General features: G+C 36.4%; 1 protein-coding gene across 1 annotated transcript; it reads right to left on the bottom strand.

Moving 5' to 3' along the window:
• Positions 1-4762: 4762 nt before the first annotated feature.
• Yif1 (Yip1d-interacting factor 1) lies at positions 4763-13781 on the bottom strand. The gene is made up of 8 exons (XM_028316074.1): positions 13610-13781; positions 13330-13539; positions 13062-13141; positions 12722-12889; positions 11451-11574; positions 10356-10618; positions 9323-9458; positions 4763-6039 (listed from the first exon to the last, which is right to left on the bottom strand). Exons 1-8 carry the CDS (start codon positions 13632-13634, stop codon positions 5921-5923), a joined length of 1125 nt encoding a protein of 374 aa, XP_028171875.1. The 5' UTR covers positions 13635-13781; the 3' UTR covers positions 4763-5920.
• Positions 13782-13847: the final 66 nt, after the last annotated feature.

Raw genomic sequence — 13847 nt, 5'->3', positions numbered from 1 at the left:
CATCGCCAGCTAGCCCCAAAGTAAGCAACTTAATGCTTGTGTTATGGGTGCTAGCTTAACGGATATACTACTTATATACTTTTTTTTTAAAATACATACATATTATACATATTTCAGAAGGATTTTAAGTTGTGGCATGAATAATTGAAAAATCCCTCATCAAACTACATAGAGTTTTTATTTTAAGCATTTACGTAAAAATTGGGGGCACTGTATTTTTATCATTATTGTAAGGGATGATTTATATTAGACCGGGCCGAGGCCGGGACGGGGCCGAAGCGGAGCCCGTCCGTGCTGCACGACGATTAACTATGTGTTATGGGACCGTGCAACAACCGTTGTAGACGAGTGTCACGCGTCGTCCAGGCCCGGACGGGAATTTCAGCAGTCAGTCATTCAAAATTAGCAATTTGGTAGCACAGTGCACTATACAGTGTGAGTCACGTTAAAGTGTACATATGAAAATAAATGAAACTAGACCTATTTTTATCGACAAAAAAGAGGTCAAATTTTTTTTGAGATTTTTTTTCTTCCAATTACTTATTGTAAAGAAAACGTAATAACTTTTAAACTAAGCGGTATATCCTGATAAAATAAAAACAGTAATGATGCTAAATAACAGGCAATACTAAAAAAATACATAAAATACACAAAAAAGGCCAACAAATAATAAAAAATGATACTTTTTGAAAAAAATCTACTTTTAAATTCGTGTTTTTTTGGTCATTTGAGGAATTTCTCCAAAAAATGTCCCTATAACAGGTGGTTTTTATTACTTTGTATTATTCTCTATCGTATTATCTTTGTAAAACCAAAAATCGCATGTCTCTATTCACAACATCACAATAAATCACAACAAAACATCACAACATTTGCTATGATCGTTTGAACAAAGGCCTGCCACAACATTATTCTCCGCTACAGGTAGAGACAATTTTAATTTTAACTAAAATGCTTATTTTACTTCGATATCTTTTGTTTTTATTTGAAATCTAACTTGTCTTTATCAAAATTACAAATCTAGAGCCATTTTCAGTTTCGTTGTTAACGCAGCGTTGAATGGCGCGCCCGGAGAGGCTTAGTTCAAACGATCATTGCAAACGTTGTGATAGGGATAGAGACATGCGATTTTTGGTTTTACGAAGGTAATACGATAGAAAATAATGCAAAGGAATAAAAACCACCTGTTATAGGGGCATTTTTTGGAGAAATTTATCAAATAACCAAAAAAACATGAATTTAAAAGCAGATTTTTTTCACAAAGTATCAATTTTTATTATTTGTTGGCCTTTTTTGTGTATTTTATGTATTTTTTTAGTATTGCCTGTTATTTAGCATTATTACTGTTTTTATTTTATCAGGATAATTACCGCTTAGTTTAAAAGTTATTACGTTTTCTTTACAATAAGTAATTTGAAGAAAAAAAATTCTATAAAAAATTGAAAAAAAAAAATCTCAAAAAAAAATTGACCTCTTTTTTGTCGATAAAAATAGGTCTAGTTTAATCTATTTTCATAGTATGTACACTTTAACGTGACTCGCACAGTAATTTTGAATGGCCATGCCAAACTTTAAAAATAGCACTATTACAGAAAATTTGTTTGTTAATTAAAAAGAAAGAAAGATTTTGTTATTTAGTCCTAAATTCTTAGATACAATTAATGTTTTTTTTTATTAATACAATATCAGTCGATTATGACTAAAATTTTGGTGTCCGTGTAATGTGGGACAACACTAAGATATCATAATGCGCCAAAGTTGTCTGATAGGCCAATCACATTTGTAGCTAACTTCTGTCATATTGATGTAACTTGTGCGCGCGGTTTGAATAGAGCGATTAACATTAATTTTATAAATTATTTTTCCTTGGAATTGTTTGCACAATTTGTATTCATCTATTTAAACACAAATGAAAAATAATTATAGACAATTGTCATAAGTATTTTTTACAGCTAAATAGTAGATACAAAATATTTAAGGATTTTCCTAGTTTGATGACTTTTTTTACTATTAGGTACCTATATTAAATAAGTAAGCATAAACTTATAAAGCTTGTTCAAAGTTAAAACTCAAAGCTTAAATTACCACATTTTTTGTTTATTTTTAAATATGGCGCGAAGACGTAGGCAGGGCTTGCGCCTTAGGGGGCGTCCATAAATTACGTGAGACAATTTTGGCTATTTTTCAACCCCCCCGCCCCCCTTGGTGAGATTTGGTGAGATTTTGCCTGACCCCCTCCCCCACCCCCAAATCTCACGTGATATTAAAAAAAATCCGAAATTTAATAGTTTTGGAGTAATATTTAACATTTTTTTTGTGTGCTTTAACGTTGTTGCTAACGAGTGCATCAAAAAGATCTATAAAGTTTAAGATTTTAGTTCTTGAAAGTATCTGCTAGGGACGCTGTACAATCATCATACATTTAATGTATGTCATTTTTTACGCAGTCGCTAGCGGATGACGATTGTGTAAAGTCGCACTAAGCCCACTGATTACGAATAGATCCAGAAATTCACGTGTAGTGACAGCGGTTAGTACTAGCTAGGGTCACATTGTTTTTTACAGAAGTACCTAGTCTAATTGTTCCTTTCTACAAAATCACTAATAATCTAGCAAAATCGATTTTGATTAAAAAAGAACTTGTTTTATAATTTTCTTAATTTCGTCATTTATTCTGCATTTTAGTATTCACACATGCAGACGGAAGCATTTTTAGTTGTATTTGTTTTGTTACTGTATAGAATAAAATGACATTATCATCATACAAATATCATTTTTTAGTCCTGACAAGGAACCCTTAATATAGTTTCGATATGTCTGGTAGAGATGAAACGGATAGTTGTTTGGCCGGATACCGGATACCGGATATCCGGCCAGCTGCTAGGCCGGATAGCCGGATATCCGGCGGCCGGATAGTTGGCCCATTGTCTCGTTTCATGTCGTGACGAGTTTAGCGCCGCATAGGTGCTTCGAACGCGATCAGTGGGTCTATTAGTAGACTAGACTAGTCACACTTTTCGAAAATCGAATCTGTCCGAATATAATGTCAGATTTTGCCACTTGTCTAGGGGGCAAATCAATTCGAGCGATTTCGGTTGCTATCGTGAGTGTGTGATTGAATAGCGAAAATTAAATTCGTTTACTTGCTGCGTAATCTCACTGAACTGCATGCATCATGTCATCAAACCATCAGTGAAAAAAAAATCGCCTTTTTTATTTGGCAATATTTCGACATTAACAGATATTATTTACTAGAGGGTGGCCCAGAAGAAAATTAACTTTTGAAAATTTAATGAAACGAAAACTGTACATTTTTGTAGAACTTTAACTATTGCAATTTAAAGGAAATTTAGTGCAATTTATTTTAAAATTTATTTCCTTTTATAAATTTTATCGTACATGTGATTCCCTTGACGTTTACAACATACATCAAAATTTTGGAAAACTTTCGTTAGAGTTACCTCGAAGTGGATTCAGGATGGATGAATGCTGCAGAGTTTTTGGATTATTAGAGTATACTCTGCTCATAAGGTAACCCCGCAAAAAGAAGTCTGCTGGAATGAGATTAGCGCTTCTTAAAGGCAGTGAGAATTCATCCCTGCTTAATTGGTTTGTTGCATTGAAAGGATGATTAATTTTTGAGAATGCTATACTGGTAGGCTGAAAAGCTTTTTCATTTTTAAAGCTGAAAGATTCGCAAGGCTATGACCGGAGCACTTGGTTTCACCAAGATGGGGCTACGTGTCACACTTCAAATAAGAGCATTTAGATGGTAAGAGACATAAAATGTTCCGACAAAAAAATAATTTCAGGCAGGGGTGACATCTCCTGGCTNTTATGGACGCCCCCTTAGGTGACCTAACTAGGTCAAGGTGGAAATGCCTATCTCGCTCCTACGCCAAGGCGCGCTAGATTCCGTATTAGGTCATGCAGGAATGAATAGAGAACTAAAACAGGTTTCAGTTGAGTACATTTAAATTCGTCAGTTGCGATGCAGCGTGGCTTATTTGAGATACACTGTACAGACTAGAGGTTTACCTTGAGTTGTTCTAGCTAGAGTTAGTTAAAGCGATAAATTTTAATGAAAATAATAGCGGTGAATGGTTGAAGTTCAACTTTAACCGGTGCTCTGACGTATTCGGTAATAGTATTCATTCATTTCTATTACGTACAGCTAGCGACAATATAAACTAGATTTCGGTAAAAAAGCCACTATTTTACCTTATAAATGACTCACTGTAGAAAATAGAAATTACTTAAATCGTGGAGTATCAAATAAATCACTCTTATTTATTTTTTGAAAAAGAAATCTTATTGGTATCCAATAGGATATCCCTTAATTGATAACTCCAATAAGCACGCGCTGCATGGCTTCAATCGGTCCAATAAGAGTTTCATAACTCGGCGACCTAATTGAAGACTGTTAGTTACCAATTGTGCGATAACAGTTGGATTCGTAACGTGTAGCAGAGTATACAGGGTGTGATGAAATCGTGTAATTGTTTAGTCATGGTCTTAATTCTTTATTGCTCATCATGATTCAAATCGTCTTTCCTTAAAATTTTTCGGGTTGTTGCAATTCTGGCTTAATGTGCTTTCCAAAACACCGACCGAATTAGGAAATTGGGAATCGAACCAAATACCCTGGATCAAGAGAGTGAGACTTATCTCACGACCACGAAGCCGCATTTAAAAAATTTGTCAGCTATTTGTACTCTACAATATTATTTAAAAAAAAAATGATTTAATAAACAGACACTGATTCATTCCGTCTTTGAATTTATTTACATAAACATATTATTTCACAATTTGTAATAGTTTAATGATTTCGGACGACAGGCGGCGTCACTGCTCACCGGCAAATTAGTACATACAACGTTAAATCTAGCATTCAAAATGTTATGAGTTACATAATTTATTAAAAAGGCGAATGGATCCACGCATGGACACTAACGCCACCTCTCGGCATTTTTAGTATAAAAACCTATGAAATATAAATACAGGGTGAAAATATTTTAATTGAAACATTTCTATAGTCAAGTTAACATCAAACTGTAAAAATTGACTACTATGGAATTGCATTACATGCAATTTTTGTGATGTGAATAAATTAAGCACTTGCTGAAATTATAGCATTGCAATTTGTTTAATGACACCTTTTTTACAAAATTTATTGCACCCTTTAATCACCCAGTCAGTCACATCTTTCACCCTATATCGATAGTGGCATAAACCAATTTAGTGATGCGTTCAACTCAAACGTACATTTGACAGTTATAATAGGAACATAGTTTCTTTTTATTATTTTTTATTGTTAAAATCGTACAGTATGCAAGTAAACTCAAATGCAGATAAATTCCAAAGGAAACATTCATGAGGTATATTATATTTAGATATCAAAACGATTGTCGCATAAGCAGTCGACAGTTTATCAAAAATGTTGCCAAGTCGCATAATATGTATCTAAGGTATATAAGGTGTCACAGTTTTTACCTAAATTCTTCTGTTGATCATGATATTGAACTGAGCTGAAACGTCTAGAGAAAGTCCTGCTTCTCAACTTACGAGTACCTTTCTGTTTTTTTTATTGAAATTTTCTATCATTTGATAAAAATTAGGTAAACAAGCATGTTCAAGATTTAGCCCATTTGACTATTGAGATTACAGTGACGTTATTATAAAAAAGTTAACGTTTTAGCAAGCAGCAGGCGTTGCATTGAATTGACACATTAATTAAGCAAAGTCCATTCATCCATTGCAGCATTTAGTCTTCATGTGTTGTTTATTTGTTTAACACTTCGAAATTTAAAACCACCAAATGCACAGTCAAGTAACACATTACGCCGCCACTGGACAGCGGGCTAAGTACGGCGCCGCGGGCCGGGGGCCGATGGGAAGGGGGCCGGTGGGCCGGGGGCCGCTATCGGGCCGCGGGCGGGGCGGCGTCGGGCACGAGGTGGTAGGTGAGCCACCAGGACAGCAGCGGCTGCGTGATGGCCACGAATAACAGGAAGTACACTCGACGTTTGGTGCCGCCACCTGTTTGAGAAAAAGAATAAATATGGCGTCAATAGCGCAACGGTGTCGACGACTGATTTGTGTATTTACCATGAGTTTACATTAGGTGTGTTCGCTAGCGACTATAAAAAAATTACATAAAATGTATGGCAGATTATACAGCGCCCCTAGGGATTAAAATCAGGAACTAAAATTTTTATACATATAAAATTGATGCACTCGTTAGCGATCACATATTATTATAATGTGAACTTATGGTAAAGCTAAAATGCTGAATTAACTGATAATTCAAATACATCAGTTGTTTCGACCAGTTGGTGTCAAGTCAACTACTCTATTTAAATATAAATATCCTTGGACATTTTACACTGCGCTTCCAGTCCCAAACTAAGCAAAGCTTGTACTATGGGTACTAGACAACGGATATAAACATACTTAAATACGTTTTTTTAAATATCGATACCTCTGGGCTCAAAGGTCGTAAAGGACAAAGTACGACTTTTCAGGAGAAGCAAAAAACGATTTTTTATTTTTTTATTCGACAATAACTTTTTTGTTTTTTGAGCTATTAAAATATGACCTAAGAAGAAAGTGCTTAGAATTCACAGCATTTTCCGAGGAAGTATTGAAAAACTGGACTAGGGCAGAATTTACTGAGATAGATTTCCTTTACGCCCTCAAAATTACAATAAAAAGACCTTTACGCCCCTCAAATATTCGTCCTAGGCAAGTTACTCAGGGCGTAAGTCTATTTTTATTTTACAAAACTACAAAATCAAGGAAATAAAGGACAATTTACAGAGTTTTATAGGTTTTCATAGGTCGTAACGGAACACCCAGGTAAGGTATTATGCAAGAGCAAATTGATAATTTAGCTTAAATATTTAATGTTTTATGGTATTTGATGTGTAATACATTTCTTCACATATTTTTAACTAGCGGCCGCCCGCGACTTCGTACGCGTGGATCCCGTTTTACCCCCTTCATCTATCTTACGCGGTTTAGATTTTTTCATACAATTTTTTTTCCGCTAACTCCCGTTCCCGTGGGAATTTTGCAATATCCTGTTGTAACTAAGCTTTAAGTTTACTAAGATACCTGCATGCCAAATTTTAAGCGTCTAACTTAAGCGGTTTAGATTTTTTATACAAAAGGATTTTCCCGCTAATTCCCGTTCCCGTGGGAATTCCTAAGTATACTATAACCTGCCCAAGAGTACGAAGAATAATTGTACTATGTTTCGTTAAAATCCGTCGAGTAGTTTTTGTTTCTATAAGGAACATACAGACGGACAGACAGACAGACAGACAGACAGACAGACAAAAATTTTACTGATTGCATTTTTGGCATCAGTATCGATCACTAATCACCCCCTGATAGTTATTTTGAAAATATATTTCATGTACAGAATTGACCTCTTTACAGATTTATTATAAGTATAGATGAATTATAGTATTTTAAATGAAATAAATTAATTTTTCATGGCTTCAAAATTTAATGCACACAATTTATGAAACTATTATTTAAGCAAGCAGAAGTTTTGATATCTTTGAACTAGAAGAAATCATTTTCGATATAAGAGTAGTAGGAAGTTTTTCATTCCACTAAAGTACATCCACTTACTTTACTCTTACATAATACAGTTTTTAAAAGCCAATTATTTTTAATATAAAAATATAACTTCGAAAAAAGTGCATTCACGCTTTTTTGTACATTAAGTCTCAACTGACACCATAGTACATATTTTCCCATGTTAAGCGTAAATATTTTTCCTACTAGTTACACTTTATTAGCTGATCCAAATAACTTAAGAAACTATACTTATCTATATATATAAAAATGAAACCCGTTTCGCGTTGTCACGGCATCACGTGTGAACGGCTGAACCGATTTCGATAATTCTTTTTTTTAAATGTTTGTGGAAGTCCAAGGATGGTTCTTACGGAAAAAAATATTAAGAAAATCTCTACGCTAAGGCGGTACGAAGTTCGCCGGGTCAGCTAGTTTATTATAATTGTTACAGTCAAAACTCAAAAGAACGTTAATCAAAATTACTAGGAAATCATTAAAAACAATTGTAAAGCGTAGCATTTGTGTGACACATACACTTGAAAAAACATAACCCTCCTTCTGCAGTCGTGTAATAATGACACCTTATGGTACTACAGTAAGGTGACTTCTTTTTCTCATGTAGCTTTTTCATTTTTCAAATTTGTATGATGACTATCCTCACTTAATTAGGTAATACGTTATTTTATAGCATGTTTTCATTTTGTTAAATCATCTTTTAATAATCTTATACCTGACAAATACCTAATTTCGTCAAATATGAGAAATAATAAAAAGCATCATTACTTTACCCAATGTGGATGATGCAATCATTTTTTAATGTATAAATCACATAATCGTTACACTCTAAAATAGCTTTATTATATATTTTTAATGATTTTTAGTTCTTTCTTTAAGTGTTCTAAACGCACATCTATACTTATAATAAATCTGTAGAGAGGTCAATTCTGTACATGAAATATATTTTCAAAATAACTATCAGGGGGTGATTAGTGATCGATACTGATGCCAAAAATGCAATCAGTAAAATTTTTGTCTGTCTGTCTGTCTGTCTGTCTGTAAAACATTTGTATGAAAAAATCTAAACCGCGTAAGATAGACGCTTGAAATTTGGCATGCAGGTACCTTAGTAAACTTAAAGCTTAGTTACAACAGGATATTGCAAAATTCCCACGGGAACGGGAGTTAGCGGGAAAAAAAATTGTATGAAAAAATCTGAACCGCGTAAGATAGACGAAGGGGGGGTAAAACGAGATCCACGCGTACGAAGTCGCGGGCGGCCGCTAGTACTTAAATACAATAAGAAACGTCTATAAAATTTACCTACTCAGTTGTTTTAATATCCTCTCTTTGTAGATTTTTAAAATATTTTTTTTAATAATCTAAGGGCGTAATGGACAATTTATTTAGACTTTGGTATGAAAATTTGGGTTGTATAGGACAATAACTGTACTAAAAAATCAAATGGTATTTACATCCCAATTTTCACGATGAATTCTGTTTAGCTTATCAAATATGATGGGTCGTAAAGGCACTTTTTTTGAGAATTTCGACAACCTAAATATACAGATCGATAGAGAATTAAATTCTGAGTACAACTGTATAAAAAACTCATTTTCGGTATTTTGTCCTTTACGACCTTTGAGCCCAGAGGTATCGATATTTCTATTTATAGTTTGAAAAAATATGATGTTGTCAAAGACTTTAGAAGTAAACGTAGAGTAAGTAGCCTCACCGCCGGCGGGCTTGGCCCAGTTGTCTGCGTAGGGGTTCTCCGCGTAAGCAGGCGCGGCCGCGTACCCGTAGGCCGGCGCCGCGCCGCCGCTCGGGCCGCCCGAGCCCGTCAGCACTTGCACGCGGAGTGTCTTCACCTGCGGACGCATTACAGGATTTATAGACTAATCTAAATATATAAAAGGATCTACTATACAGGGTGTTAGGTAAATGGGTATATGAGCCGACACTAGCCCATGTTAACATGGTCATATAAATGGTATGGTGAAGTCAGAAAATTGATATCTTCATTTTAATTATTTTAATTTTCATACAAATCGGATTTTATAAAATTTATTTTGTATGAATATAAAATAAAATAAAATGATGATATCAATTTTCTGACTTCACCATACCATTTATATGCCCATGTTAACATGGGCTAGTGTCGGCTCATATACCCATTTACCTAACACCCTGTATAAAAATAAGTCGGGTTTTCCTTCCTGACGCTATAACTCCAGAACGCACGAACCGATTTCCACGGTTTTGCATTCGTTGGAAAGGTCTCGGGCTCCGTGAGGTTTATAGCAAAGAAAATTCAGGAAAAATTTAAAGGGGATAAAACGGGATCCACGCGTACGAAGTCGCGGGCGACCGCTAGTCAATAATAAAACAGAAAATATATATATGTAATTCATCATGATCATTTCAGCCATAGGACGTCCACTGCTGAACATAGGCCTCCAGCAACGACCTCATAAAGGTAGCGGGAAGGCGCTGGATGCAGGCCGCCACCAACCGGCCATTGTGGAAAGTATAATGTAATTATTATTTTTAAATTTTTAAAAGGAAGGAAAATGTATTTTTTTTATTGGAACAATCGAATGTGGACTGGTAAAGCACATGTTTATGAGCTGAATTAAATGATGAATGAAAATTAAATGTTACATGATTCATAAATCAGCCCAAAATTTAATAGTCAACTAAAAAGAAGCATGAGGAACTGCACTAGTTGCTTAACTTCAACCTTCAACAATACACCATGAACTCACCAAAAAGTACGACAGCGCTAAACTGCTGTAAAACAGCCAGCAGTAATACCCCGTCCGTCCCAGCAGCAGCCCAGCTAACACGCTGCCGATCATGGCGCAGTACTTGTAGCCCGAGAACGCCAGCAGGTCGAGCGTCTTCAGGCTGGTGCTGGTGTTGGTGATGTACAACGTCACCAGGTATAAGATCATCTCGAAGAAGATGTATGCCAGAGCACTTGATGCTTGGATGCTTATTTGTTCGGGCGAAAAGCGGTGCTGGAGACCTACAAATGGTTGTGGATTAAGCGCCAATTACTAGGAGTTTATCGTAGTTGGATTTTGAGTTCAAGTATATTCATCAAGACCACATTGTAAACGGTCTCATACATTAATACATTGTGTGTATATCAGGAGTGGCCAACTTGGTTAGACATAAGATCTACTGTTTACTAACGAAACCCTGGGCGATCTAACACTTACACTTACTTGAAATCTTAAATGGAACACAATCATGTAGTATTTTTTGCCTTGCCACGATCGACTGGAATAATATTCGCAATCGACCGGTTGATCGCAATCGACCGGTTGGCCACCCCTGGTGTATATAAATTGCGTCATCTTAATTTTCAGGCATGATGACGATGACGTAATATGATGGCCAAGCCAACCTGCAAGATGGTTTGGATGTATCGTGTCTCAATTAATACATATAAAAGATGAAATAATATGTCAAAACATTTGCGACATAAATTATTGACTGTTTGATTTTTTTTATGTGCCTTGGCGCCTGTAATCATTGACGGGTACTTCCGAAGTTTCCGAACTATGCAGCTACAGCATTTTGTTGAGAATTCAAAAACCTCTGTTTATTAAACAGTTGTGGAAACAACTACTCTTAGGCCCAGAACAGACGGTGAAACGCAACTGCAACTTTGTGATGATTCTGATGAATGAAACTGAAAGTTTCAAACTGGTCGCGTCATGTGTGGTCTCTCAACGGACGCTATGACAGAAACTTAGATGCAACTCAAAAGTAACTAGCAGTTGCAGTTGCGTTTCACCGTCTGTTCTGGGCCTTAGTGGAAGAGTTTAATTAGTAGTTGTAGGTGGACTCACCGAGCACGAATCCGGTGAGCAGTACGTAGGTGACGTAGCCCATGGACGGGATGTAGAGGTCGGGCGCGTTGAGGTCAAAGCGCGGCTGCACCGGCGACTCCTGGTCGTACTTCAGCATCCATTCCTGCCACCACAAGCATTTTACACTCGGTAAGCGCTCCAGAAGACTATGCTCGGTGTTTCTTTACGAGATCGAATCAGAAATGAGGAGATCCGTAAACGAACTAAAGTCGCTGACATAGCCCGACGGATTAGCAAGCTGAAGTGGCAGTGGGCAGGGCACATAGTAGTAACTGACGGCCGATGGGGCAGCAAGGTTCTGGAATGGAGGCCGCGTACCGGAAAACGCAGCGTGAGACGTCCATTGATAAAGGTAGCAGGAAGGCGCTGGATGCAGGCCGCTACCAACCGTGCGATGTGGAAGTCATTGGGGGAGGCCAATGTTCAGCAGTGGATGTCCTGTGGCTGAAAAGATGATGATGATGAAGTGCTCCAGTGCGTAGAGCGTACGCTCGTAAGTAGGTGTCGCTAAAATAACTATTAAGATGCCTTTTAATTTCGTTTAAGCGGTATAAACGATTTTTTTTATTTATAAGCCTTGTATTTATTTTATTTTTCATTTATAAATTAGGTTTAGCTTAATGCCATTTAATTTAGGGTCAATGTGTAATAATGGCATTTTTACAAGGCACAATGTTAACTGGCAGAGAATGCCCAATGGCATTAAGTTTGCCTTATGTACCAAACCAATTATGGTATTAAAGTTAGATGTTAAATGTTGGATTGATGACAAAAATTGACTCACAACAATTAAATACATTCAACTACAAATTAAGCTAATATCCAGTGAATGTTAATAGGAAAGTGTAGTAATACTACACTGACTCCTTGGGGCTATTAAATACTAGTTACCTTAATTAACTAATAACTTATAATGATAAGGCATGTACAAATGTTTAAATTTCAGGCCTGGAAATCAGCACTAGCAATGCTTTGAATTAAGTTGGTTAAGGAATTGAAAATGTCCTAATGTGCAACTTCATTATTTCAAATGGTTTTGTCCTATTTTTTTTCTTATTTACTATCAAAGTTCAACACTATTACTAACTACAGTGATAAGTAATATCATTTGACCTTAATTTTTATCAAAATCTGAATACTCAAAGTGGTAGTTTTTTGTTTATAAATTCATTATCATTTAAACTCATTTAAATAAGTTTGTAGAGTGCAACTACAACATTTTATGCAGTAACAAATATTTTTAAACTTACCTTATGAGTGAACGGAAAAATGATAAGTAGCAACTTTTTTAACACGTATCTCGTGTCCACTGCGAAGTAGTACCGCAGCCGGGACACAGGCACGTACTTGTTGATCTCCCGCTGCACCACCTCCCGTCCCTGTGCAGCCAGCTGATTTCCGTATTGATAAGCCATGTCCTGGAAACACAGGGTTACTTTCAAAATATGTATAAAACTTTTTTGTGCAGGGTTGGTACTTGATGCATTTATACCCCAGATGAGTTGCCAAGGCTTTTTAGTTCTTTACATTCCAAAGCAACTTCAATCAATCAAGCCAATACATTTATGTATGCAAAATCTATTTACTTACTTGAACAATTGGCTGCTGTAGCATAGAACCTAATTGGGCAGGAGATGCTATCGGTGACTGTGGGAAGCCAAAGCCATAACCTGAGGAGAGGGAAGCCAAATAATATTAAACCTGGATAATTATCATCATATATCAGGTTATGATTTATAATCAGGACTTTAATTTCATTAACATGAATAACATCTGTTTCAGTCAATTTATAGGTTGAAGTTTAATTCAATCACAGTTTCATTGTATTAATTCAAAGTAGTATGACTGGCCAACTTACTGGGAGGGGGAGAAGGTGCCACAAAGTCCTGAGTGGTTTCCAACTGGATTCCTTCCTGATACGGAGGCGGTGGGCCGGCTGGTGGGTACCCCGCGTTGAAGCCCGGCGCAGGGCTGAAGGCCGGCGTGGGCGACGGAGCCCCCATCGCCGCCACATCGCTCACCCGCTTCGCCTTCCTGATACCTCCTCCGCCACCTCCTGATTGCCCAACTAAAACAAAACTTTGGTCATCATCACAGCACAAACCCCTAACACATTTTTACACTATAAATCACCTTACCGTTTCTGGAAGCATTGAAATTCATCTTGTCTGGTATTTAACACTTATTCAGAACGTGAAGACATAATATTACGATTAATTAACCCAATTTATTTCGTATTTCGCTGCTTGAAACACATCACCAACTTCCTTTTTGACACAAGCTGACATTACGAAAAATGACATATTTGTCATGACATTTTGCGTTTCGTTCGTTATTTCAATTAAATGTTTTAAAGGAAATTGTATTCTCGGTACG

This window comes from Ostrinia furnacalis, unplaced genomic scaffold, assembly GCF_004193835.3.
Source record: "Ostrinia furnacalis isolate ACB-3 unplaced genomic scaffold, ASM419383v2 OfSCF5405, whole genome shotgun sequence".
Taxonomy (NCBI): domain Eukaryota; kingdom Metazoa; phylum Arthropoda; class Insecta; order Lepidoptera; family Crambidae; genus Ostrinia; species Ostrinia furnacalis.
The sequence above is the reverse complement of the archived record's forward strand: the minus strand, read 5'-3'. Positions and strand labels throughout refer to the sequence as shown.